Source organism: Chroicocephalus ridibundus, chromosome 18, assembly GCF_963924245.1.
Source record: "Chroicocephalus ridibundus chromosome 18, bChrRid1.1, whole genome shotgun sequence".
Taxonomy (NCBI): Eukaryota; Metazoa; Chordata; class Aves; order Charadriiformes; family Laridae; genus Chroicocephalus; species Chroicocephalus ridibundus.
The window spans coordinates 5,402,661-5,430,336 of NC_086301.1; the positions used below are offsets into that span (position 1 = coordinate 5,402,661).

Genomic DNA, 27,676 nt, shown 5'->3' on the forward strand with positions numbered 1-27,676 from the left:
TGGGGACAGCTTAGGAAACAGAACTTGACATCTCCCGGCGGAGGTGGAGAGATGGAGGGGAAACATACTTGGGGAGAATTCCCAATCAATATTTAATTGCGTGGCATGTAATCTGCCTTAGTATTTTTTAAAATAAAATTAAGGCCCCGCAGAAACCGGAGAACCTTTAAAGCAGATTTGAGGAGGGGGAGCCTCTTTTTTCTTTTTTTACAGCTGTCCGGGGAGGGAACAACATCTAACTGCCCCCGCGGGCATGCAAATTGTTCTGTAGTTGGCAAAGTGGTCGGAACGCGGGCTTTGATGGCATGGATTTACAGCCTTCCCCATCCACCGTGGTCTTCCTCCTCCCCCGGTGCCTCAGTTTTGTTGTCTGTAAGTGGGGAATACAGAAATTCCCCTGGACCTCATGGATGTCCAGCTAGGGTTTGCATCTGGAGAGCATTTTGAGAGGGAGAAGAAGTCTGGTCATCCATAACCACCCCTGTGCCCTGGTGTCGCATGCTAAAAGACAACGGGGGCGCTGGTGGGACTGGGCGGTGGGCACAAGGTGTGTGCTACGAACAGATGGGCAGGTAGATCCAGATCAAGCTTGAGAGAGAGAAGCTCTTGGGCAGGTCCTGATGCTGAACTGGGAGGATTTGGTTGCGTTCGAGAGTGGGCAATGGTGTCAGTGCCCGAGGAGGGGCTGGTCCCTTGCAGGATGGACCCGTGTTTAGTACGGCAGTGTGTCCCCATCTCTCTGGAGTGTCACACCACGCACTGGCAAGGCGTTGGGAACAATCCAGCTTGTAAAGGCGTCTAGGGGCTGTCCTGCCCAGGGAGTGGTGCTGGGGCAGTGGGTGTCCTGCAAGAAATGTGCGTGTAAGGAAGGAGTAATGGAAAATTAGCCGTGGCTGGTGCCCGTCAGGTTTGTAATGGACCCAAAGCCTGTGTCCAGGGGTGAAATACAGCAGGGCAACAGAGCTGGTGAGGGGTCTGGAGTCTTGTGAGGTGCGGCTGAGGGAGCTGGGGGTGTTCAGCCTGGAGAAGAGGAGGCTGAGGGGAGACCTTCTCGCTCTCTACAGCTCCCTGAAAGGAGGGGGTAGCCAGGCGGGGTCGGTCTCTTCTCCCAAGGAACAGGTGATGGGACAAGAGGTAAACGGCCTCAAGTTGCCCCAGGGGAGGTTTAGGATGGATATTGGGAAAAGTTTTTACACTGAAAGGGTTGTTGAGCATGGGAACAGGCTGCCCAGGGAAGTGGTGGAGATGCCATCCCTGGAGGGATTTAAAAGACGTGTAGGTGTGGTGCTGAGGGACACGGGTTAGTGGTAACTTGTCAGTGCTGGGTTAACAGTTGGACTTGATGATCTCAAAGGTTTCTTCCAACCAAAATGATTCTATGGTTCTAGGGCAGCTCTGGCAGCCCGTGCATGCCAGCTTGCACCCTGCGGAGTGTTTGGTCTTCCCAGAAGACTCGGAGACAAAATAAGGGAGCCAACTGGTGTAAATTCCTGCATCTCCAGTTGGAGCAGAGATGCTGATTTATGCCGGTGGGGCCATAGTGTTTTCCAGCATGGAGAAGGATTTGGGAATAATAAAGCTCTGAAATGCAGTTTCCCCTGGTTGGTGGCGGCGGCCCTGGCAGGGAGATGCAGAGGAGGGACAGCAGTGGGACGTGGCATCTCTTCTGCCTGTTGCAGCTCAGCCTGCGCCGCCAGCCCTTGCTTCGTCCCCAGAGAAAGCGCTCCAGCTCCGCTGCGATTAATCTAATCGGCCACTGGATGTCAATGTTGCCTCATCCAATTACGAGTGGGAAAGTACTGGATCTTCAGAAAAAGGGGGAGAAAATGCCGCTGTCAGAATAGCGGAGGTTGGATGTTGTTTTCTTCTGCGAAGTTGGCTATTAAGCACCGTAGGGCCATGTACGAAGGTACCGAGGAGCAACCAGTCATTGCTCTTGTTTTGCTCAGCCAGGGAGGGATTTGATGCGGTTTGCGTAAAAACTAAACGCTGATGTGGGACAAAAAGCCTCAGCAGAATGAAAAAGCCGGATACAAAAGCGTCTCCTCTTCTTCCAGGCACGGCTCGGTGCGTGCTGAGTTGTTGTTGGTTGGCATCGGGCCCGCGTGTGATGTTCAGGAGGACGGTGATGCATCTCCTGTGGAGCTGCGTGCAAGGAAGGTTTGAGGACGCGTAGTCAGAAAATACAGCTCTAGAAGGGGAGGGTTCTCAGCAGTGTGTGAAAGCAGATCTGGATTTAAACGTTGCAGCTTGGCCCTCCTGTCTGTTATCCATCTTCAAGCCGGTGGCGGGGAAGCGCAGACAGCAGCTGCATCCTGCCAAGATTCATGATCAAGACCGCCTCTCCCCCACCTCCTCCCTTCCTTCCACAAATATTTTAAATCCATGCCCCGGGTTGGGAAGCAGGTGCAGCAGCTGGTCTCTCCAGCCTGTTTGCGGGCCCAGATGGGGCATCTCTGCAGGGAGACCAAGTCCTTGGGACCCCTGAGTTTTGGTGCAGGTCTATCGGTATGGCCCCGATGGGATGAGCAAGGATGGGGTGAGATGCGTCTTGGTCCTCTCCTGTGTGCTCTACGGCATGAAACCACATATATTTTAGGACAAGAGGAAACAGCCTCGAGTTGCGCCAGGGGAGGTTTAGGATAGATATTAGGAAAGATTTCTACTGAAAAATTCTACTGAAAGGGTTGTCAAGCATTGGAACAGGCTGCCCAGGGAATTGGTGGCATCACCATCCCTGGAGGTATTTAAAACGGGTAGATGTGGTGTTTAACGACATTGCCCCATCCCTGGAGGGGTTCAAGGCCAGGTTGGACGGGGCTTGGAGCAACCTGGGCTGGTGGGAGGTGTTCCTGCCCAGGGCAGGAGGGTGGAATGAGATGATCTTTAAGGTCCCTTCCAACCTAAACCATTCTATGGTCTGATGGTTCTGTGATGGCTTTTCTCAATGTTATGTTAATGGTTGGACTCCATGATCTGCAAGGTCCCTTCCAACCTAGACAATTCTATGATTCTATACTGACCTCCCCACAAAGAAGATCTGGGCTTGCATGCCCTTTGCTTGGGTAGTGCATCCTTGGCAGCGAGACCTGGGGGCTGGCTGGGGGCCCCTTGCCCTCTCTCGCACCTCTGCGGCAGTTAAAGGCAGGACATCGCTCCCCTGAGCCGTCAGCCCGCTGCCGTTCTTTCCAAGCAGTAAAAAGGAAGGAGAATGGACTCGTGGTTTCCGTCCCTTTGGAACTATTCGCCCCCCTTTCACGTTGGGTTCATTTGGGCGCGTTAATATCTCAAATGTAATGATAAGTCTAACGGAATTCATTTATAAGATAAATAAGATGTTATTAGTACATTAGTAGCAAAAAATGTGCAAGGACACTGCTAATCTAAGGTGAAAATGCCTTCCTGAGTGAAATTTAATTAGCAGATTGTGTTCTATTAGTGACTTTTATGGGGAGTTCATGAAAATGAATACAAATACGATGCAGGCAGCCGCTCCTGTGAAGCGAGAGCTTTGCTAACCTGCCCTCCCTCTCCCCGCCATGCTGCTGCCAACGAAGGAAAACGTCGGTGTGCATCCTCTCCCCTTGCCAGAAGAGGACGTTCTGGAGGCAGAAAGGCAGCCTGTGGCCACCTTGCAGCTCAGGGTTGTGGTTGGAGGGCAGCAAGGCTGGGTGTCACGTAAATTCAGTGCGCTCGCAGTGAGTCAAATGGGGTGGGGGAGTCAGAAATGTCCCACCTTTTCTCTCTGCCTGAGCCAGGCGGAGTGTCGGAGCTGCTTTGTTCCAAGAGAAGAGCAGTGATGGAGATCTCCGTGGTGTTCCGAATTTTCTCCCTGGCCAGATGTCCTGCAGTGGTCAGCGCTGGGAGCAGAGGATGCCAGGTCCTGCACGGGGTCCATGGCAGTGCGATGCTGAAATCTCTGCGACGCGCTGGCAGACCTCGGCATTCTTGCAAGCCTGGCGGTAGCTGCAGGGGGATGGATCCCATCCAAGAACATCATACATCTTTTAAAGACTTATGGTCCCCTAACAAGCCAGAGGGTGTTGTGCAGCTGTTACTGCCAGGCCGTGCTGGAGTCACACGCTGTAGAGATGTGCTGGTGTCCCTTTTTGCTGTAGAGATGTGTTGCTTTCCCTTTTCCTCCTCCCTTGCACAGCCAGCGCAGCGGGGGCTCCCACGTGAAGGAGTCGCGGAGGTGACATTGATGGGTCTTCCTAGGTTTCGTGCTAAGCACCAGCTCTTGGGGTGTTTCCAGAGCTGGAAAACATGTGGTTTCAGGACCTTAGAGGTGACTTAAGAAGGAGAAACATCTTGGCATCAGCAACAACAAAATAGGAAATAAATAAAAGGCATCTCTGCTCTCAGTCTTTCCTGGGAAGACTGTCTTGCACATCTTTCTTTGGGAGTAGCTGTCACTGTGGCATGACCTTCTGGGACCTTCTTGTCCCAGTCCGTGTGTGGTGAAGGGAGGTATCCCTTGGTGATGCTGCTAGCTCCTTGCTCTTGGGACTAAAATCCAGGGTGAGATTCTGCCTCGGTCAAAACCTGTAGCCAAACAGGGGTGGCCGGGAGGTCTGGACACCATGCAAGAGGTTGCCCATGGAGTCTTTGTTTGAAAGTGCTTATGAGGGCGTTGGAGCTCCAGAGGAGCAGAGAGAGGCTTTGTGCACAGAGAAGTACCTTGCCAGCCCTGTCCCATCCCTTGTATTCATCCAGAACGGATCCGGTGACCCCTGCCAGGCTTTTGAGGCTGGGGGAGAGTCCATTAGTTGCCGCTGCCAATGTAGGAGGCATCTGGTGGGGGTTGGAAAGACCCTTCCCTCCCATCTGCGGGTGCAGGATCCAGCTCTTGGCGATTTCTTTGCTGAACAGAGGCGGAACAGCGAAGCGAATGCACGGGGAGTCATTATTCATGCAGATGATCCTCACAATTCAATAGAGGTAATTAGGAGAATGATGGAGGAAATTAGCACTTTCTGCGGGTTTATTAATATTAATAAAATGATTCCACGGTTAAAAATAATAATAATAATATTAATAAAATAAATACAAAACTGCAGAAGAGCTCTGCCTGGCTACTAAATACCAGTCTGCTCCAGGCAGTGATCAACCAGTAGCTTGAATTAGTCTTCAGAGACAGGTTTTTTGCCCTCTCTAAAGAGGGTATCACAGAAGTCAGAACAGATTGAGGCATATCTGGGCTCATTTCTCGTTCTGCACTTGTGTCTTCCCCATTAGCAAGAGGAGCTGAAGCTCAGCAGATCCATGAGACGTTGGAAAGTTGAGTGGCTTGTCTTTAGGGTGCCAGTGGTCTCGAAAATAGGATGTTTTCTCAGAACTGCCTGTTGTCCTCCTGCTTCTTCACCTGCTTTGTCTTTTGTTGCCTTAGCAAGGAAAATATTCCCGTAATATTCCACCAGAGGCTTGGTGGGTGGGTTCCGGGGTCTGCCATGAAGACCCGTTTCCAGGTTGTCCTCTCGGTGGCGTTTCCCGTCCCCTCTCGTATCGGTAACACGGGGGCTGTGGACCACGGCCACCGATGCGCAGCGTGGCCTTGGGAGCTGGTCCAGCTCTCCGTGCCGCTGGCGTGCCAGATATGCCGGAGAATTTGGGGGAAGTTTATTTGCAGACGGCGAGGACATTATCAAATTAAAGACAGCACAGAATGTTATTAATGAAAATACACGACAAATGTATTTAAACATGTAAAAATTTAATTAGAATTTTTATTATTAAAATATGGCTAAAAGTGCTTTCTGAAGCCCTCTGCTTTCTTTTGAGATCAAGGCTTTTTCAGTTCCTTGCATGCTAAGAGGAGGATTTGGGGTGAGGAAAGGAATAATTGGTACCAAGTGGCTTCTGCAGAGAGCGCTGGGATGTTTTGCCTTGGATCTTGGATGCAGGATTAGGCTTGGCTGTACCCATGGGAATACCTGGCTGGACTTGATTCTTTTAGGAAGGCATTAATGGGGTTTTGCAGTCACGCAAGCACTTTTTTGCTGGCTAGGAGGGACATCTGGAGAGGTTTGGGGTCAGGATGGGGGCTGTGCTTTATTTGGAGGCTGGCAGCAGGCTGCTGGCATCGCTGGGAAGGGCAGGAAAGACCCTGGATGGGTTGTTGGACTTGCGTCCCCTTCTCCATCCGTGGGAGATACGTGCGCTGACAAAACTTACTGGGGGGGCAAAGGAGAGGATCTCTGGGGTCCCAAGCTGCATGGTCCTGTGCCCGTTCCTCCTCGGCACACCTAGAATCTCCCTGCTTGGGGCAGTGGGAGCAGCTCGGTGTATTTTCGCTCCATGGGGAGCTGTGAGTATGCCGGGAACAGCCTTCTCCTGGCTGACCCGGTTGCATTCGCGCTGCCGAGTTAGAGGTTCTCCGTCCCCAGCGCTTCTCCGTCCAGCTTTATTTAAATGGGAAAAGATCAGAGCGGTTGTACCCATTACTTCAACGATAGATTCCATTATGTTAAATGATAATTGCAAAAAAGCGGCTTCTATAATTAAAAAGGGGCCCCTCACAGCTAGACATGGTGGCTTTCTGCGTGATCTCCGTCTTCTCGTGGAGGATGCTCTCGTCCTCCCCGCTGCTGGGTCGCTCGCAGTTGGGGAGAGCATCCAGCTCCGGGATGGGGAGCGGGATGGGTTTCCCTCTCCCATCCCCTGGTGTCTCGGGAGCCGTGCCTAGGGCTGTATATCGCGCGCTGAGGTGGCAGAGCCGGCGAGTATTTCCATTCCAGAGGAATTTGCAGGGCTGGCAGTTTTAAGGGAGGAAGGGGAGAGGGGGGGCGGGGAAGCAACCCTATCTCCCAACTTGTAAATTAAGCAGATCTGGTCAGGAGCTGTCACCGCAGGAGAAGAAATATGAAACCTCTGGGGTCGTGTATGCAGAGTAATTTTTCTGACTGTAACTCTGCTTAAAAGTAAGGATATGATGAAAATGCTTAGAGCATTTTAAATGGACCCAGCAGAGATCTGATTCAGCTCCAGCGAAGTCTGTACAGACGTTATTGGGTGTTGGCTTACTCTAAACTTGCTAACACCAGATTTTAGTGCGTGGCAGAGAAATAAATTGCTTCCTTCTCCTTATTAACTGAAAATATTCTTAGATGGAGAAGCAATAGTGGGTTGAGTTTTTTTCTTTTTTTTTTTTTTTTTTAGTTTTGGTGGGTTGCAGTGCGGGAGAGCGAGGAGGTTGGTGATGTTGAGGTGAGGCACCCGGGGTGTTTGCTCCGCCAGGGTGCAGGGTCGGGGGGGGGGTCAGGGCAAAACTGGGCATGGGTCAGGTCTCCAAGTGATGGAAACCCCCCCCCCCCAGAGATGAACCTGACCTTGAAAGGCATCCAAGGCTGCCTAGATGTTTGTCAGGCTCCCTGCAAGAACGCAGACTAGCCGTGTGAGAGACTGCAGGATAAGGCTTGTTTTAAGGAGACTTTTTTTTTTTTTAAAAAAAAAAAAAAAAGAAAGAGTGGGCAACTTCACAAAACGTAGCCCAAGATGAGTGTGTCGAGGCAGAGGCAGGCTGCTGGGCTCACCGGGGTGGTGGTGGACGGAGCGAGGGGCGCCGTCGCTCCTCGGCGCATCTCTTGTGAGGTTTGTGGAGCCGTTCGGGACCCCGCAAAGCGCGGTCCTTCCCTCGTGCTGCCAGGCAGAAGGAAGGGTTTGGAGCTCACGGCCCTCTCTGCATGATCAGCTCCCTCCGAAGCGCGACGTCCGGACCAGGCGCATCATCCCGGGCAGCAAACGTAATTCCCTTGGTTGGCTTCGGAGGGGCACGGAGAGGGCAGGGTGGAGAGAGACGTGGCAGGCAGCCTCGTGGGACCCTCCTTCTGCTCCGGCATCAGCCATCCTATTTCAGGGGAGGTTTTTAAGCGCCCAGGTTGGACCCCCGAGGGAAATCTCTCCTTTTCCTTATCTTTTCAGGGACGTAGGCGATGCCCCCAAATCACTGCCCCATAAGAAAACGATGGGGCTGATTGAAGACGGGGCAACTGTGGGTGCGTTCGCGTAGCCCTCTGTGAAACGTAGCATCGAGATATTCAGGATTGTGAATCCTGGATATTGGAAACTGGGACGGAGAGAAGAGTGAAAGCCACCCCAGGTTTCCCCGTCTCCCTTCCTGCCTCCCCTGGATTTCGGTGGTGTGAGATCTTCACCCCGTGCCTAGGAAACAATATCTTGGAGGAGCCTTGAAGCCATTTGTTTTCCGTTTAATTGGCTGGTGGGGAGAAAATAACGAAGGGAAGTCATGCAGGGGAAGTTCTCATCAGCGCTGTTTTTGGCAACAGAGTCACAACATCCTAAATTTATTTATTTAATTGCATTATTAAAAGTATAAATAAAAATAAATCCAGGAGAGCAGCCGGATCTATGCTTTGCATCTCTAAAATAGAACCATAAATGCCAGGGAGCGGGGGGGGGGGAGTGATTTATTAGCCTGTTATCGTGAGTGACTGGGACGCTTTCGATGGAGTCCTTGCTAATTTCTAACAGCTGCATTAAATCACAGATGCTATCGGCTATTATAAAATAATCACCCAGCGGTCTGCAAACCAGCAGGAGCCCGGGGTCAGCGCTGGAGCCCTTCATTCCTTTCCCATCTCAGCCCCCTCCGATGCCTGCCGAGGGTGGGAAATAAATAGGGCTCGCGGCGGCCTCATTTTATCATCCTGGAGTTGCCGATAAATAAAACCTCTATAAACCTTTTTCTAAAAGGAGTTGGGACTGGAATTTGCAACGAGAGGAGAAACCTTGTTTTTGGGTTTAAATACGGCCGGGTGATGTCAGGGCTCCTGGGTCCTCTTTCTGGCTGGAGGAGGGAGCCAGATTTATGGCTGATTTACGGAGGAAAGGGAGGATTTCGGGGTTTCGGCTGCAGGGCTGGAAGGAGGAGGGAAGGTCCTGTGGCATTTAGGGATGTCTTTCCCGGCTCCTCCGCCTTCGCTCCGCGCTGCTGTTTCAGACAAGTCGCTTAAATTTCCCTACAGCTTGACTCGCCTTCCTCGCCGGGTTGACAAATAACGTGTGTGTTTATGTGGCTGGGCTCCGGAGGGGGTTAATACTTGGCCTGGAAATCTCTTTTAGAAGTGCCAATTTGTAGCGACAGAGAAAACAACAATGGATGGGAGAGCCTGCGAGGTCCAGAAGAAGTGAGCAAGCGGCTGCTTATCAGGACGGTGCCTTGCAGAGCCAGCCGCAATAGCAGGGCTAGTTTTAAAGGGTGAAGGAGATAGGAAGGGGGCGGGGGGGGGAAACCCCCCCACAAATAAATAAAAATAAAGCGGTTAGGAAGAAAACGATCCGCACCGCTCGTGTTGGTTTTGCTTTATGTTAGAACAGCTGCTTAGCGTGAAAAATGCCGGCTTTAGTAACAAGGTACGTGAGGAGATGCCGGCGAGCGATGGAGCTCTCGAGCTCCTCGTGCCATCGGCCACACGTCCCTGGGGATGACGGGCCCCGGGCAGGGTGGCCATGGTGTCTCATCCCCCCTTGAGCCTGGGAACAGCGTTTTGGAACTGGTGCCCGCTGCTTTGGGAACAGTGGTGGGTTTGCAGCGATGCGTCCTCCTTGGAATCGGTGGTAGAAGCAGCCTCAGGGCTATTTGTTAGGGGAGGAACCAGCTCCTGGTGGCAACCTTGGTTGCTCCAAGGCCATGTGTCCATGGGGAACGGTGCGCATTGGAGGGACCCTGGGCTTCCGAGGTGGCCTTGGGCAGGTCTCTTATTCCTTATTTTTCTATTTGGGTTCCTTGGTCTCTTCCTGCCTCGTTATTCTCTCTGCAAAACGGGATAACGGGCTTTGCGAGTTGTTCCCTGCCTGCGGTACGGGAGATTGTCGGGTTGTCAGCAACCTGGAGATCGCCGGGATTGCTGACAGTGAGCAGAACCGAGGCAGTGCTGTGTACAGAAACCTCGCTCAGCCTTTGAAACTGCAGTCAAACCCTCCCCCCAGGGTTCCTCTCGCTCATAAAGCACGCTTCGTTTCGTTTGCTGCAAACCTAGATTTTAATCCCGGAATCCAGGTGGACCCGGGCTTTGAAGAGAATTGGGTTGGAGTCAGAAGTGAATGGCTCCGACCAGGCTGGCTGTGAAAGATGGATTAAAACTGACCCGGGAAGATGGAGATGCTCACATCCACACCCCGGCTTTGCAACTTGCATATTTATGCCCGATACCGCTGGGAATAAATCAGCAGCGAGACACGCGCGGAGCAGATAGACTGGCTCCGGTGGCGGGGGGACCTGCACTGGCATTTACCTGCAGTTCAAAAATCACGCTCCCAGGGAAGTTTTCCAAAGCTTGCAGGAACTGAGCTCCTTCCCTCACCTAATGTTGGGGTTTTTTTGTTTTGTTTTGTTTTGTTTTTTAACCCCCTTTGCTTCAGCCCTTAAAAGCGAGAATTTCAAAGGTAAAAAAAAAAAAAAACCAACCATCATCTGCACTGGCCACGGAGGGGAAAGACTGAAAATGCTGAGAATTTTTATTTCTTCTGGGACTTGCAGCCCGCGAAGCCCGGGTAGTTCAGACAGGCTGAGAATAAGCGTCTAGACCTTCACCTGCTTAACACGATGGCCAAACCTGCCATGGGGAGCATGCAGGGACAAGGATGGGGAAGGTGCTGCCATGGGGAGCGTGGAGGGACAAGGATGGGGAAGGTGCTGCCATGGTGACCATGAAGGGGCAAGGATAGAGAAGCGTGGAGGGACAAGGATGGAGCACGTGCTGCCATGGGGAGCATGCAGGGACAAGGATGGGGAATGTGCTGCCATGGTGACCATGAAGGGGCAAGGATGGAGAACATGCTGCCACAGTGACCATGAAGGGGCAAGGATGGAGAACGTGCTGCCATGGGGAGTGTGCAGGGACAAGGATGGGGAAGGTGCGGCCATGGGGAGCATGGAGGGACAAGGACAGAGAATGTCCTGCCATGGGAAGCATGGAGGGACAAGGATGGGGAAGGTGCGTCCATGGGGAGCGTGCAGGGACAAGGATGGGGAAGGTGCTGCCATGGGGAGCATGGAGGGACAAGGATGGGGAAGGTGCTGCCATGGGGAGCACTGAGGGACAAGGATGGGGAAGGTGCTGCCACGGGGAGTGTGCAGGGACAAGGATGGGGAAGGTGCTGCTATGGGGACCATGGAGGGGAAAGGATGGGGAAGGTGCTGCCACCGTGACCATGAAGGGGCAAGGATGGAGAACGTGCTGCCACGGTGACGATGAAGGGGCAAGGATGGAGAGTGTGCTGCCATGGGGAGTGTGGAGGGACAAGGATGGGGAAGGTTCTGCCATGGCAAGTGTGCAGGGGCAAGGATGCGGAATGGGGGCGTTTTCCTCCCCAGTTCTGCAGGGCCCTCACATAGGTCCCCTCTACTGCATCAACAAGACGTTTTGAAGGCTTGTGCACATCGTTTGGTTGCTTTGGGGAGAGCGGGGGGCTGTGTAGGTGCAAAAATGAGCTTGTCGAGGCAGAGGCAGGCTGCTGGGCTCGCCCGGGGGGGTGGTGGAGGGCAGGGCAATGGGCACATTGCTCCGTGGTGAGATCCATGGGGGACCATCCTGCCTGAGAGGAGAGGACTTTTTTTGGAAGGGGTGAGGGGTGCGTGGTGGGCAGGTGGAGCCCAAAGTGCGGTGCTTCAGCTCTTGTGCTGCAGGGCACAAGCCATCGCTCGCAAGGGAGAGACAGCTTTTCAAGCTCCCATTCATCTCTATGTAATTAGTCAGGCGTATTTTTTTTTTTTTTCTTCTTCCCTCTCTCTTTATCTTTAAATCTTGCTGTTTTGGCCACTCTGCCGAATCCGGGGCAGGTCTGAGGTTTGATGCGGGCTGGCAAACCCTACTGCCCTGTGTCGGAGCGGGGCTGTGCAGGGCACCAGGGCTTGGAGCCAGTTGCGGATGGGTTTGCTGCTCATCCCAGCGCTGGGGGACGCCTGGTCCTCCTGCCTCCCAGTGTGGGAGTAGGTTGTGTTGGCCCTGCCAGCCCCGAGGTGGGTGGCTCTCGTGTCATCTGGGTGTGAAAAACACCAGTGCACGCTGAGGAGAGATGATTTCCCTTTTCTTTCACCTTCTGAATATGTGCTGGAGGCACATTTCAGAGCCTCCCAGGACAGCCAAGAGCGTGGGGTTTCCCTCTTCCAGCATCTAGCGTAGGTGGCACAACGGCGTTCTGATCATTGCTACGTCTCCGTATTTTGTAAATAAGCCCAGAGGCTATGCGATGGCTTCATATTTAGAAAGAGAATAAACAGGGCTATGTGCTATCTATTTATTTGTTCTTTTATTCATTCAGTTAAGAGCTCGCAAAACACTTTGCAAGCGTCTATGAAATGAGCCTCGTAATGCTTCCAGGAGAGGGAAGAAATGTTCCTGCTCCACTTGGCAGGCTGAGGGGCTCGGAGAGGTTCTCTGTCTTGCCCACGGTCAGGGCAAGACCATGGTAAACGCATGAGTAAATCCCGGGTCCCATTTTCCATTTCTAGTCTGTAATGGCTGCAAAGACTCAAATGTCCAGGCTCAGCAATGCCCAGCCATCTGTGATCAAGGTCCTCTTTTCTGGTATTTCTCCTGCCTCACGGACTAATTTGGGAATGGGATGGTGCCTCCATGCCTTGTGCCAGCGAGGAGTCATTAGGTGGCACATGAATGTGGGATTAATGATGGAGAAACCACATCAAACCCAGCCTGGCTCCTGTGCTGTCAGAGCGCATCCCCATCTGCACATCTTCCTTTAACTCCTCCATCTCAGAGGTGCCTTCAGGCCTGTCCGTGCTCCTGGCCCCTTGGGCCTCGGGGTGGCCAGTGCCCTCAGTAGGCAACCACCATCCCGTGCATGGTCACCTCCTGGTTGCTCCCCCTCTTCCCTCTCACTTTGTTGTTCAGGTCCGGCTTGTGGCCCTTGAACATTTGCTGTGGCTTTTGCCAAACTCAGACTTACACCTCCTGGCACCGAGTTGGGCTCATGCGCAGGGTTTGAGGTGAACCTGGCGCTGAGTTGGGCTCATGCGTAGGGTTTGAGGTGAACCTGGCGTTGAGTTGGGCTCATTCGTAGGGTTTGGGGTGAACCTGGCGCCTAGTTGGGCTCATTCGTAGGGTTTGGGGTGAACCTGGCGCCGAGTTGGGCTCATTCGTAGGGTTTGGGGTGAACCTGGCTCCGAGTTGGGCTCATTCGTAGGGTTTGAGGTGAACCTGGCTCCGAGTTGGGCTCATTCGTAGGGTTTGGGGTGAACCTGGCTCCGAGTTGGGCTCATTCGTAGGGTTTGGGGTGAACCTGGCGCCGAGTTGGGCTCATTCGTAGGGTTTGGGGTGAACCGGAGATGCTCACGCATGGTGGGGACCCAAGTGCACGTATGGCTTTCTCTAGGCTGGCAGACGATTTTGCACCCCCCGTGGGCTCCCATCCCCTGCGCTCACTTTGGGGCTATGGGGGCCCCTTCGAGGTGACAGTGGGGGGAAACGAGGCCATGGTGCTGCCCCGTGCTCTGAGCAGACGAGAGCCTGTGGGAGCGTGCAGCACCGCTGCCCTGTTTACAGCAGCTTGTCTGCCTCCGCTCTTCGTAACCTACTTTCCCTCCTTTCCCTCTAAATAGGGCTTTTGGGCCGCGGGTGGATGGAGCAGTTCCTCCCCCTGTCCCCCTTCCCCCTGTCCCCTGCAGCTCAGGGGGTTCTGAGCAAAAAAGGGGCATTTTGCAACCTCAAACTTGCCCACCCTGCCCTTGTCTGGGGGAACATGGGCTCTGTCCCCAACAGCAGCCCACCCTTACAGCCCTGTCCCCGTGCACGGTGGCTGTCCCCGAGAGCCCGTAGTGCACACGTGGGTACCTGTACCACATTCAGGTTCCCCTGAGCCACCCCGCTATGGAAAACCCGTGTCTTTTGGGGTGTTGTGGAAGCAGGTAGGCTTTTCTTTGCTGCTCACTGTCCAAAAAAGGGGGTTGGCTTCGTGGGGCCAGGCCGCCTCCCTCTCCCTTCCCGCAGGTGCTGTGGGGCCGGAGCATCCCATGTGCAGGGAATTGTCGGCACCCTCTCATTAAGGGGGAGGCAGGGACTATCTGTGGGCTCTCCCTGCCCCCAAATAAATTCGCCTTAACGGCTGTGCCCTTGCAGATGTGTAGCCTTTGAGACTTCCCCCCAAACAAGCAGCACAGGCTGTGGGTCCCCTCCGGTCCCCCCCAGCATCCCCCCTACCTGCAGCAGGGTGACCGTAGACCCCCATCCTTGGACCTCCATCCACCCCGAGGAAGCCCGGATGAAGGTATTTCCCCCACCTTGCACTTTCTTTTTCTTCTCTAATGCTCCAGTTCCCTCCTTTTTGGCCCCAATTCCCTCCTTTCTGGCCCTAATCTGATTTTTTCCATTTTTTGGGGAATTTTGGGAACGGGCTCCTTGGAAGCAGGATGCCGGCAAACACTTTGCAATGCAGTAGGTTTTGGGGTTTTTTGTGTGCTGTTTGGCAATTCCGCTGGCCAATTATATTTTATTTTTGTTTGCGAGACAACGTCCTCCATGAAGCAGGCTGAACTTTGGCATGTTTTGATATGGAAATGTTTTGGCAAGGAAGCAAAATGTCGCGCGTCTGTAATGGCCCCTTCCCTCGAGAGTCGGGTTTTTAAGGGAGAAGACCGCGTGGGAGTTGAAAACTTGCCCGAACGCACCAAATACCAACAGGAATGGCAACCAACAAGATCTTGGCTTCGCCAAGGAAATCTTAACATTTTGCTTTGCTTAGAGAGGGGGTGAACAACAAAAAAAAAAAAAAAAAAAAGGGAAAAATTAAAAAAAATAATCCTGGATTGTTGTCTGAAATACTGCTGGAGAACGAAAGCCTCGCCTTTCAAGCTTTTCGGGAGATGTTGTGACGGCTCCGCACGGTTCTGCCGGCGCCGGGTGTCTCAGCCCCGTCGAGGTTTGTTTGAGCAGCGCAGGGCTTTTTTCAGAGCTGTTTTTTTTTTTTTTATTATTTTTTGCCTTTAATAATATTTGGCGTAACGAGGGGGAGCCGCTTTTCGCTCCGCAAGGGCGGGTATTTTCAGAGCCCGCCTTTTTTTTTTTTTTTTTTTTTTTTGAATTTGAGTGGGGTTTAAGCGTGCCGTGTGTCCGTGGTTCGGCCGGGGATTTTAGCCGCACGCTGAGCATTAAGTGTAAATTAATCCCCTTGAGATCCCCAACCATCGCCCTGCAGTGCAGAGGGTCTTATGGGTCCTCCTGAACCCCAACCTGCCTCGCCACGCTGTCGGCGCGACCCCAGCCTGGGTTTGTACCTCTTTGGGTGGATTTTATGGAAGCTGGGAGGATTTACGCATATATTTAGGGCACGAGGATGGTGTCGGAGGGGCTACCTGGGCATCGACAGCTAAACCAGCCCAGCAGTGGCTGGGCTCGCCATGCTGTCAGCCTTACCCCAGGCTGGGTTTGCACCTCCTTGGAAGGATTTTTATGGAAGCTGGGAGGATTTAGGCGTATATTTAGGGCATGAGGATGGTGTCGGAGGGGCTACCTGGGTATCGACAGCTAAACCAGCCCAGCAGCGGGGTGTTAGCGAGGAGCAGGAGGCGCCAGTTTGCGTTTTCCACCCAGGCAAGCTCAGGCATCTGCGATCAGTTTGAAGAATAGGCTGCGGTTTTGGTTTGGGGTTTTGGGTTTTGGTTTGTTTTTTCCACAATTACCTCAGCTTTTTTTTTCTTCTTCTTCTTCTTTTTTTTTTTTTTTTTTGGAGGGCTAAATTCATGTGATAAAATGCATTAAATGTAACAGCACGGAAAATAAAAGTTCAGTTTGCGGAGAAAGCCTGATTTAGTGTGAAGATAAAACGAGATAAAACAACTGGAAAAATTAAGTGGGATAAATAAATTCTGCCGAAGAGAGACAGAGGGGGAGAGCTGCGTGTGTGCCGTCGGCCGGGCAGCGGTTGATCCAGCTGTAAATGGCTTTTCCAAGGTTTTTTTTTTTCCTGGGAAAAGAGGTGATGCTTTGCTGTCCCTCCCCGTTCCCAGCGTCTCAGCTTTATCCCGGGGTGGGGAGATGCGATGCTCTCTGCCGTGCGGCTCTGCAGTGGGGTGTGCGCGCTCTGCTCCTCCCGCCCGGTCCTCTCTCTTTTTGGGTGAAGAAATGAGACTATTCGGCAGCCAACGGGAAAAGCAAAGCAGCAGGGCGGCGGGGTGTGGGGGAAGAGGTGTCGGGATGGGGTTGCCAAATAGGCTGGGGAAAAATTAGCAGCTGCAAGTGTGCAGAAGAAAAGGTGGAGAAGAGGGAGAGGAAAAAAAAAAAAAAAAAGGGGGTAGGGACAGATGGAGAGAAGGAGGGAGAGAAAGAGGACGTGGGAGAAAAGGGAGGAGGGGATAATAGTGCGGAAAGATATTAGTTAAAAATCTTATAGCCCCGAGCCCAGGCGCCATCTGTACATAGCAGGGTACCAACAAGACGCAGCTCTCGCTTTCTCCGCGCCGTGGAGGTGTTACGTATATCTTGGCCGGGTAGTGAGGCCGAGATGTTCAGGATGAGATATTTTGCGTGCCCCGGGAGAGAGAATGCCTTTAGAGGAGCCCCGGTTTTGGGAAGCAGCTGTCTGCAAGCTGGGGGACCGGAGAGGAGCCGGCGTCTCTGTGAAAAAGCTTGTCCGGGGTTTTTCCAGAGGGAGATCTGGAGAACTTCCACTTCCACCAGCGCTGGGGGGCGAAGCCCTGCGAGCAAGGATTAGCTCTTTGATTAAAGAAGCCCACCTTCTCCAAGGACTGCTCTCCCCTGCAGCTCGGCTGGGTTTTTTTTGCTGTCCTGGGTGCAGCGTTAACCCCTTTGGTGGCCAACAAGGCAGAATGGCTCAGAGACACCAAAGTGCATCTCAGAGGAAGGGAAAAAAGCTATTCCCTGTGGTCTTTGCCTTAAGATTTGCAGTTTTCTCTGCCCGGTGAGGGCCGTTTTACCTTTCGGCGGGGACATGGTGGTTTGTTGTGTCCCCCATGGGAGAAGCTGCCGTCCCGGGGTGAGGTGCACCTCGCTGTGTCCGTGCTTCCTAGGGTTCCCCTACCCAGACAGGGTGCTCGTGGGAAAGCCATGGGCTGTGAATACCTGTGCCGTCTTTAAAAGGAGTTAGAAATACTCTTTGGAGCTCTTTTGGAAGAGGCAGTGTCCTTGAAAGGGCGCTTGTGAGCGGGGAGGTGACACTTGGTGGCCAAGTGCGTGGGGTTTTGGTGTCACTGGTGTCTCCCCATCCCTCCTCGCGGCAGCTCGTCTCAAGGGAGCTGGACTTGCACGGAGAGCATCTCGGCATGCCTCGAGCTGCGCGAACAAGGGGAAAATAATCCGGCGGCAGCAGTGAGGCCGAAGGATAAAATCCAGGGCGACCGTCTGTAGGTCCTGGTGGCTGCTGCCATTGAGCTGTTCCGCGGCCCCCGGGCTCCGGTCCCTCACTAATTACTTCCAGGCCTGTACTCTTGACATTTGCAAGCTCCTGATTAGAGCAACGAGGGAGAAATCTCCGAGGGAGACGGAGGCCAAACTGCACCGCTAATAAAAGCCGAGATTGACAATCGGCTGGGAGGCGAGAGACGGGGAGGTGGAGGGACTTCGTCCTTGCAGTCTCGGTTTCTTTCTGAGCCTCTGGGATGATGAGAGAAGGTCAGGGCTTGTTAACGTCACCGTGAGGAGCAGGATCTGCCACTGCCATATGCCTGGTGCCCCCAGGGCCCGTGCCAGCCTCTGAGTCCCTCTCAGCGAGGGGGATATTTTTAGACGTGGACCTGAGCTGAAGCCACCTGCACGAGTGCCCCATACGACCTCAGGTCTGCAAACTGTCTAGCTACAGAAAGCGGCTCTGCTTTTTGTGTCTTGCCGTCTTTGTGCCTGCGTCCAGATTTTGTAGCCCCCCGGGTTTCGAGTTCTTTCTCCCATGCCCTTTCCTCCCCCGTGCCCCCACTTGCCCCCTCCGTTTGACGCCCGCGCTGTCACGCAGCGGGGAGCATTAACCGCAGCGGTGGCACCGGGAGGTATTTGTGATGGGGTGGATCAGAAAACCGGGGCAGGAGAGGCTGCTCTGGCCCCCTGCACCCGCTGTCGGATGCCCGAAGTGCCCAGTTGAGACGTAGCGCCTGAAGTCTCCTGCGTGGCTGTTCCAGGCTGTTGGGTGCCTGCCCGGTTAGGCAGGTTTCTTGTTACGTAAATATGTATAGCGTTCCCTTTCCAGCGCTCCCTTTCCCCTCCCTGGTGCCCCATATATGCTTACCTGCCTGTATCAACCAGTTCAGCGGTGTGTCTATCCATTTGTGCCCTGCCTTTACATCTGTTCATGTAGCCATGTCTCTCCAGCCTCCTCAGAGGCTCCTTCTGAGGCAGACAGGCTTTTTTTTCCCCCCTTTAAATCTCCCCTTTCCTGAATTGCACCGGCTCTGGCAGGCTTTCTGCGACACGCACTCTATGTCTACAGCTTCCTATCCCAAGGGGTAAACACCGTTTTACCCGGTGGAGCTTCTGGTCCCTGCAGCATCCTTCCTCCGGAGCTTGTCCTGCTGCCGGACGAGGCTCAGCAGCGCCCGGGGTCGGGCTGCCTCCCTGGTGGGGAGCCGCAGGGGGTTCGTGCTGACTCCTTTCTGCTGCTGCTCCTTCCCTGCCGGCAGCCCCGGTTCCTCTGTGCCAGGGCGGGAGCAGATCGGGAAGGAGATGGGGTTGTCCTTCCTTCCCATCCCTTCTCCCCCCACCCTCCTCCTCCTCGAAGGATGCTTGGGCATTGAGGCAGCCAACCCGCATGTTCAGGGGTTAAGCCAACTTTTCGGCAGCTTGAAGAGCTTTCCGATGGAAAACTCAGCCCTGCTTTTCTCTGCGCTTCCCTCGGCTCCTCAGCTGTCCTATTTATCCAAGCTGCAGTGAGCATCCCTCTGGTGCCTGCAGCCATAGCTGGTGCCGGGAGCCAGCACGCGTCTCTGCAGTGCTAGCCCGTGGCTAGCGGTGTATTTAGGGTCGCTGTGTCCCACTGCCATATACAAAGGACCCGCTGTGCGGACAGCAGGGCTTGGGAGCACTGAAAAACCCTTTCAAAGCCTCTTTATCGGTTTTAGCAGCTGCGTTTGGCTCTCGGGATGAGGTTGGGGTCCCGAAATAGCTAAAACACTTTCACTGGTCATTGTGCTCCTCTTCTAGCCCCTGGAAGAGGGGGCAGGTTCTCCATGATGTATTCAGTAGAGGAGGAAGATGCCCCTTGGAGGAAGGCACCCAGCCGTGGTCCAGCCTGTCTTGGCTGGGGCGCGAGGAGCTGTGCAGCATGCTGCGGGGAGATGGCGGCGTGACGTTGGTTGGCTTTTGTAGGCACAAAGACAGATGTGTCCGGATGGTCACCGAGGTCTTGGTGCCCTCGGTGGCTCTTTGGGGAAGCAAATGGTGGCCTCCGGGTGCCTCCAAACAAGGAGATTTGTTGCTGATGTTGGGTTCTGCCCTGGGTGGAAAGCCCTCGCAGTGGTCTCAGTGGGGACAGCAGGGATGTGGCGGGGAGATCCTTCGGAGCCCCCTTCCAGCCTTACATGATCCTGAGGGGCGAGTGCACGGTGGCAGGACGCCGTTTTGTCACCGCCCTGCCTGCGGGCAGGCTCCCAGCTCCTTAGGAACAGGGGAGAAAGCGGCGCACGCCGCGGGGTGGGAGACGCATCAACAGGTGGACGCAGAGAAGGAGAGCCAGCATCCTTCGGCTTTTCGGGGGCTGCATGGCGAGCGTGAGGAACGACACCCTCATCTTGAGCCGGGCTTGAAAAGGTTAAAGGGGTGTGTGTGTGTGTGTTTGTGTGTGTGTGTCTCGGTTCCTGAGCGTGGTGCGGAGGGGGTTAAAGTGTCGAAGCGTGCGTCCCCGCCTGCCTGTGCTGTTCGGGGGGGGTGTGTGTGTGCAGTGGGGGGGGTGTGGGGTGTTGTATGTGCGGGAAGGCGAAGTGCCGGTCAGTGATGGAGCCGCTGCCATGACAACCCCGGGAAGTCAGCCTGCGCGCCGCCCGGGGATGCTGCCGGCCAGCCGCGCCGGCGGGGCTGGGATGCTGCCGCCGCCTCCCCCGCTCCCCCGACGCCCCTCCGCCGCGATTTGCGCCTGAACCGGAGCCCCCCACCCCTCTCATCCCCTTCCCCACACCCGCTTTGCCCAGCCTCTCGCCCCGCCGCCGGGGGGACGTCGCCTGCAGCTCCGCGGGGAAGTTTCGATCTTGCGACATTTTTGGGGAGCTTCTGGGTTTTGGTTTTTTTTTCTTTTTTTTTTTTTTTTTTTTTTTTTCTTTTTTCCTTCATCTTCGTTTTGCCGTTTCCCTCTATGATTTAAACGAAAGAGCAACAGCCGGCAAACAGCCCAACTCCGCGCCCGGTTTTGCTCCCCCCAGCCTGTATTTTTATGGCCGCCCTCCCTTCCCTGCCAGAGGCACTTACGTTTCCTCCTTGGGTTATAAACTTTTGATGCCAGATCTCCGCAGCGCGTGCACAACTGAATCTTAAAGTAGCGTCTCGGAGCAGCCACGCATCTGTGACCTTCATCTCTTGCTCTGCACCTCCTCTCCTCCTCTTCCTCCTCCCCCCCGGCCCTCCCGTCCTCCTCCCTCACCCAAGGATACTGGGGACTCCCTCCGGATGCCGCTCGGCAGGCTCAGCGCTCGCAGGCTGCCTTGCCGGGGGCTCTCCTGATCTCCGTGGAGCTCCGCATCGCTCGCCCCGGTGGTTTTGCTCCCCACCGTCCCCGCACACACGCACCCCTTCCCTCCTCTTCCCCCCCACCCCCACCCCCCTTTTCGCTCCTGGTGGCCTTGTCGGGTGTGTTTTTTGCCTGTTGGAAAAGTCCCTGCTGGCCAGGATGGGGGTCGGTGGGTGCTTAGCCCTGCCCTGGAGGTGCCTAGTCGTCCTCTGTCTCAGGCTGCTCTTCCTTGTGCCCGCAGGAGTGCCCGTGCGCAGCGGAGATGCCACCTTCCCCAAAGCTATGGACAACGTGACTGTGCGGCAAGGGGAGAGTGCCACGCTCAGGTAGGAACAGCTGGATTTCTGCTTTGGGGGGGGGCGGTCCTGGCTGCGGTTCTCGGGGGATGCTGTCTGTGTGCCGAGCGGGGCTGCCGGAGGGTCCCGGGACCAGGTGGAGACTTTGCCTGCATCCCAGGGGCTCGTCCCCATCGCGGCAGGGGACACCCCGGCGGAGCGGTTGAAGCCCGGGGGGGACACAGCGATGTGCTTGTGCTGCAGCGCGGGGCTGGCAACCTCCCGTCGGTGCTGGCGGGGGGCTGCGGGTGCCAGACGAGGAGGTGACGAAGGGGCTTAGGTGGCAGACAGTGAGTTAGCGCTGCCTTGTCGCTCCCAAAGTTGTCTCCGTGCGTGGTGGCTGTGTGGGAGGGGAGGGTGGGGTGGGGGGGGTCCGCACTGCCTGCGCCGATGCCAGCCTGCATTGCCAGTGGGTTTCCAGGGCTGCGATGCCTCCGAGGTGTCAGCGCTTCGCCTTGATCACTTTATAGTCTCGGCACGGATCTGTTAATATCAAATCAATCTTTTACTCCTGGGGTGCATCTTATGAATTCTGATGGATGCTTTACCTTACGCGGTTTGCCGTAGGAGAAAGGCGGGCGGCTTATATGCAGATGGGCCCCTTCTACGCTGCACAATACGGCAGAGCATCCCCTTTTCTGTTCCCTGAATGAGTTACAGGTGTACATGGTGCATTACCCGTGTAGGATAGCGGCTCTGAGTAGACATCGCAGCGTCTATTGGGACGTGGCTAGATGAACAGATAGCAGCCCGGCTTATTTTTTTGGAGCGTGTCAGCTCGCGTCTGGGGCTTTGGGTCATGCTGTGCGTGCTTCAGGCAGCCCAGGGAGGACTTGAGCTGCTCAATCCAGCTGGATGAGCAACCCTGGGAGTTGAGGGGAGATGCAGGGGGATGGTGGGACGTGAGTCTGGAGGAGTTAGTCTGCCGCTTTCTCCGCAATAGCCAGCAGCGCGTCTGCCCCCCGCATGGGGCTGGCTGCTCCCTCGCTCAAACTGGGAGGAACAGGGCTGCAGCAGAGAGGAGATGCTCTTCCCACAGCCAGGCGGGAGGGTTGGCATCAGCCAGCCCAGCGGGTCCTCCTCTCCCTTAGCCGGCACGGGGATGGAGGAGCGTGTGCCGGTTTGGGCAGAGGATGCTCCGCTCACCCATACGGGGGGGTCAGGCGGATGCACGGGCGGATCCGGCATGTTTTCCATGGTCTCTGTAGAGAGGAGATGTTGGATGCGTAACGTGGTGGTGGGAAACCGGCTCCGGCTGGAGGTGGGTGCTGCCGAGAGAGGTGCTGGTCGCTCGGCTGCTTGTGGATTTCGGGATGTTGCCTGTGCCGGGCGCATCCCTGTTCCTCGGTCTCAGCCAGGGACTTGCTGGGACCTCTTTGCCATCACCCCACGTAACCGGGGGGGGGCCGTGGCGCAGCAGGAGAGCAGAGGGCACTTTTCCTTGTGCTCTTCGTAATTGAACCACACGGATGGTGATTAACCTGAGCTGGAGCGAGCAAGGCAGTTTAAAGAAGAGTAGACAACCTTCCCCCCGGGGACATGCCTGTGGCCTTGGTGCTCTTTTCCTCGCTGTCTGCATTTTCCTCCCCGTTACAGCGCAGGGTTTGGGGCTCTCACAGGCAATGTCCGTGGAGGGCAGAGCAGGATGGGTGCTGAGCCCCTTCCCCGGGGAGCCCCGCGGCTCCGGCACCGTCCAAGGCTGCTGCCAGCAGAGGGCTGACTTGGATCTCCTTTTATTTTGTTGTTTTGGTTTTTTTTTTAAAGCTTCTGGCCTCTTTTCTCTGCTGTTTGCGAGAGGGGATGTTTGTGAAGCAGCCAGCCCCGGAGCGATGGGGTGTTTTAGCTTTACTGTAAGAAACTCTGCATCCCCCGGCGCTTAGAGGAACGCCTTGCCCCAAAAGCACTTGTTCTCCATGTGTTTTTACCCCTTCAGCATCTCCTCCTGCCCAGGTTCTCCGCTGCGTCTTTTCCATCCTCTCACCCCTTCCTTTTGTCTTTTCAAGTTTAGCTTTCCCTGGCTGCAGTCGGGTCTCTGGCCTCCGGCTCCCATTTGCCCTCGGTTCTCCCCATCTCTTCTTGAATTACTGTTCCCCAATGCCCCCCACCTCCCCCCCCTTCTCTCCCACCCCACAGTTTTCTGTCCTCCCTTGGGGGCTGGAGATGGGCAAGGCATTGAATGCAGCAACCCAAAGGGGTGGCATCAACCCGGGCCCGGGGGGGTTGCACAAAGAGCCCAAAGATGGAGAATTCCGAGGATTTATTTGCAGGCTGCCATACCCTACGGAGAGCCAGGGAGGGGAAACTGCCCTGGGAAGTCTTTACATATGGGTGGTGCTGGTGGTAGATGTCTAATGTGGAGCCCCTGATGGGTTTTTCTCCCAGCAAATAGTCCGTGCACCCATCGGAGGAGCAGATGCGGTGTCCTCTGCCGTCCTCCCTGCAAAACGGCATTTTTTGGGGTGCTCAAACCGAGGGGTAGGGCCTTGAAAAACCGAGAGCCGTAATTCCAGCTCGTTGCACTTGTAGAATTAGCCACAACCTTGCTAGGTCTGGAGGGGAGAAGTCCTTTCCCATCCTGCTGCTGCCTGGTCGTGAGTTGGGCCGAGCCTGAGCATCTCCCCGGCTTCGGCAGGGCTGATGGGAAGCTCTTTGCTTTCCAAGACCAGCGCTTCAACCCCACGTTGCTTTGCAGAAAGGAAGGGAGAGAGGAGAACCGCACGCCTAGCGGTGGAGGAAACCTCGGAGGCTTTTCAGGCTGGTTGTGGTTTTCCTGTATTGGATTTGGGGCGCTTCCATTTCCAGCTCCCCACTCTTTTTCCGAGGGAGGCTCCGCATAATCCTTGCAGAAACTGAGGCTCCATCTACAGGCAACTTCTAGGTCGTCTTAGATCAGCGGCAAAACGATTCCCTTGTTTTAAGCAGAGATTCTTGATAATTTGCTACTTTTTACTGTAAGAAGGAGCAATTCCCATAATAGTCATGCACCTTTCCTCTCTGGGGAGCCCAAGGCAGTTTGCAAATTCTCCGTGTATTATTAAAATCAAGCTGCCTCTTACCTGACGCTGAAATACAAAGCCTTCGGCTGTGAAGCGGGGCAGGTGTTGAGGTGGCAGCGATAACCGACGCTACGCACCAGTTTGGGACGCGAAACGGAACAAGGAGCCCACTGGTAATGGACGGGGAGGTTGAAGGAAGGTGGCTTTTTAATTTCCCAGCTGGGATTTGGTGTGGAAACGCAGATTAAGCCACTGCTTTTGGGAAGAGGGCCACCGACTCTCAGCTTTCTACGCACGACGCTTCTTGGATGCGCGTGCCCTGCGAGCCGCGGGGCGTCCCTCCGGCCCCCAGGTCGCTTTGGGGACATCGCTGAGCAGGTCCCCAGCGCCGTTAGCCCATCCCGGTGGGCTGACCCCGGCTAAGAAACCTTGGGTTGCGTTTTATCCCAAGGGCAGCACGGTGGTGGAAGCGTCTTCCCCACGGCAGGGGGCGGCCAGGGCGATGCGGGCGGCGGCTGAACCGAATATTCGAGGAGTGTGTTAAAACGGGGCCGTGCGGTAAACGGCATCGTATTGCTTGCGCCGCCAACCGACCTTTTATAACAGGCATCAGAACAGTTCATAAAGACGTAAAACAACAGCTGCTCAAAATTTCAAGGCTTTATAGTTTTATCTGTATTTAAGAAATATTGGCTTTTTATTTATCTTTTTTTTTTTTCCATAAGGCAACGAGAGTGTGTTTCAGTAGCTGGGAGACAGAGCGTGACGGCTTTTCTCCTTGGCTGTCGCCACACCTGGGCTCGAGGCCTCAGTTTCCCCATCTGTAAAATGGAGCCACGGGCAGTTGTTTGCCAGCGGTGATTAGAAGAAATGAGCGTTCATAGGTGGTGCTAAGGTTGTATAAAAAACATTAAGGCATGTATAACTAGGCTTTTCTCTAAACTAAATAATACAGAGAAGCTTTTCCCCTGTATTTAAGGGCAGATTTTCAAGTCACATCCCCCTCTGCCTTTCTGTTCTCTTCTGGTGTGGCCTCCCCTGCGGCTTGTCCATAAAGGGGACCAAAAAAACCCAGGGTAGCTTTGCTCGTTCGCATCCAAGACTCTGCGCCAGGCTGCGTTCCGTCAATTAGCGAGTATGAGAACAATTCCAATTAAAAATAAAAAGCCAGAATCAAACATCACGAGATGCCGTTCTTCCATTTATTTTTGCAATTATAGTTTTAATTATTTCTGACAATGCTGCTTTCTTTTTTTTTTTTTCCCTTTTTTTTTTTTTTTGGGTGTAATAATCTACCGCAGTCCATTTCCCAGCGCGCGACGAGGCCTGAGTAAAATAGAGCCAGCGGGGGCGGGCGGCAGGACCCCAGTTTTGGGGCATAGGTCTGGGAAGTCGGGAAATCAGATGATTTTCGGGCCTTTTTTCTCGGTCAAAACGCCGGCCCCCAGTTTACCTACCTGTTAATGGGGGTTGTGACACCCCCCCGCCGCCGTGCAACCGCGGCAGCCGGCAGAGCGAAGAAACGTTAATGCGTCTCCGCTGTTAAATCCTTGCTGAGAAGTGGGAAAAGAGTTGCCGCTTTTTTTTGTGTGTGTGTGTGTGCGTGCAAACGCTAAAAGCGTGGGGATTAGCGAAGAGCAGATTAGCGGGGACATGCTCCATCACTGCCCCCTCCCTCCTTCCCTTCTCCTACCCAAAAAGTTTTCTGGAGCAGCTAAATATATACCTGCCGTTTCCAAGGTAGAGCTGGCTGCCTGGCGGAGCTGTAATTGGCGACTCAGTGAAATTACAGCCACGGATTCTGGCATTTGGATCCTCCTGGCTGGCATCATAATTTCTCCCTAGGTAGCTGGTATTTAACTTGTCTTATCTGCTCCTGATAGTTATAATTACAGTGCCCGCTAATTTCCCCTGGCATATTGCAGCCCTCGGGAGGGTGGTTGGAGAAAGGGCGAGGGGGTTGCAGGAGGGCTCCCTTCACCCCAGTTGCACGAAGGCAGAAGTAGCTGGTGACCTCCCCGGTCGTGTCCCCTTCCCACCTTGGTGGGGCTGGAGCAGCCTCGCAGCGCCCTCACCGTGCCATTGCCCTCGTTGGCATCAGGGGAGGAGGTCGTGGAATGGTTTGGGTTGGAAGGGACCTCAAAGATCATCTCATACCACCATGGCAGGGACAATTTCCACCAGACCGGCTTGCTCCAAGCCCCGTCCAACCTGGCCTTGAGATGCTGGAGGGAGTCTGAAGTCCTGGTGTTCTTGCTCGGTCTCCGTCTCGGGTCAGGGTAGGGCTTGCTGCTTTGCGTGGGATGCCTTTGGGGTCGCAGGGGGAGAGGTTGGTTGTCCCTTGCTCGGGAGCACTGTCCTGCTGTGCCAGGGGGACGTTTGGGGCTGGCTTTGGGGAGTTCACCTCCGGCTGTCAGGGCTTCCTTGCCCCAACGCCTCCCCCGCCGAGCTGGCAAGGCAAGAGGGGCTTTGCCGCGGGTGTAGGACCAGACTCGAGTGGCGGAGAGCTAGAGCCCCGCCGACGCAGAGATCGTAACCGCAGCAGTGCGGTTTTTACTTCAGAAAAGCCTGTTTTTGAGAGCGTGGCGAGCTGGTCCAGCTCCGCAGCAGGATGAGGAGCTGCTCCTCGTCACCCCTTCCAGGGACAGGCTTGCGAGGTCCTCATGCCTAGCAAAAAGCCACCCCCCACGCTAAGTTTTTGAGCTCCGCTGGCCAGGAGGAGTCACAAGCGGTGATGTTCAGCTCGGGGGGGATGAGACAGAACTGTTAGTAATCCTTTTGCTCTAGGGTGCACACCATCTTTATTTTTGCAAGCATAATAGACGCGGTGGGATTGCAGGCGGTCATAGCCGTCCTTCCCCTGGATCACGCGCGCTGCTCCAGGAGCTCGGGTCTTTGTTTCTGGAAAAGGATTAGGTGTTAACGCTGCAAAATGAAAATGGGGGCACGGCGGCTATCTTTCACATTCCCGCTTTCCGAGGAGTTTTCTCTGTTCCCTCGACTGCTCTCGCAGTTTGCCTCCTCCTTGCGCTTCTCAGCCCTAAAGCCATGGATGCTTTTTACAACAGCTGGACATATTGTTTTAAGCGATAATCTTTAGATACCGCGGCCGAGCAGACAGTTCATAAGGAATATCTGATTCGGTGACTATCACTTCTTTTTCCGTCCTTGCGAGCAGGCTTTTGAGGGTTAGGATGTTCTGGTTTTGCTTCTTTTTTTTTTTTTTTTTAATGAGAAAAATAATTCCCCCCCTTCCAACAAGTCATAGACTGTAATGGGTTGTTTACTGCAGGTTTGATTTGATGCCTCGGTCTTGTCTTCCCTGGCAGACAGAACCCTTGAAGGTTGGATCTTTAGTGCAAAATACTCACAGACTGTACTTCTGTTTTCCTATGAATATTTCCCAAGGTTTGCTCAAAATGGGTTGTTTCCATGACGGTGCTCGCCTGACGGACTTGTTCCTGGGGATGCAAATGGGTCTCGAAGTCTGCGTCTCCGCTGAGGGGGAGGATAATGAGAACAACGACTGTGGGTGGCGTGGGATCAGACGAGTCCCTGGGAAATTGTGCTGACTCCCATAAGGTGCTTTGTGCAGGTGTGGGGTTCAGAGCGGGGAGAGCCGAGGAGCTGTCGCACAGGGCGTTTGGCTTTTTCTTCCCTTGGCGGAAGAAGGGGAAGAAGAGGAATGGGACGCCAGGAGGGGGAAAGAGG

The 27,676-nt window shown here is 54.5% G+C and overlaps 1 protein-coding gene across 3 annotated transcripts in view; it reads left to right on the forward strand.

The window, feature by feature from the left end:
* Positions 1 to 27,676, forward strand: part of OPCML (opioid binding protein/cell adhesion molecule like) — a 320,727-nt gene that overhangs the window by 179,673 nt on the left and 113,378 nt on the right. For 2 of the 3 annotated variants that reach the window (XM_063355081.1, XM_063355080.1), the window contains one exon: positions 20,876 to 20,960. In XM_063355081.1, the coding sequence (XP_063211151.1) occupies positions 20,876 to 20,960 (85 nt within the window). Of the gene's footprint in view, positions 1 to 20,212; positions 20,961 to 27,676 lie in introns of those variants that run through there. The other variant, XM_063355079.1, reaches the window with a different exon arrangement.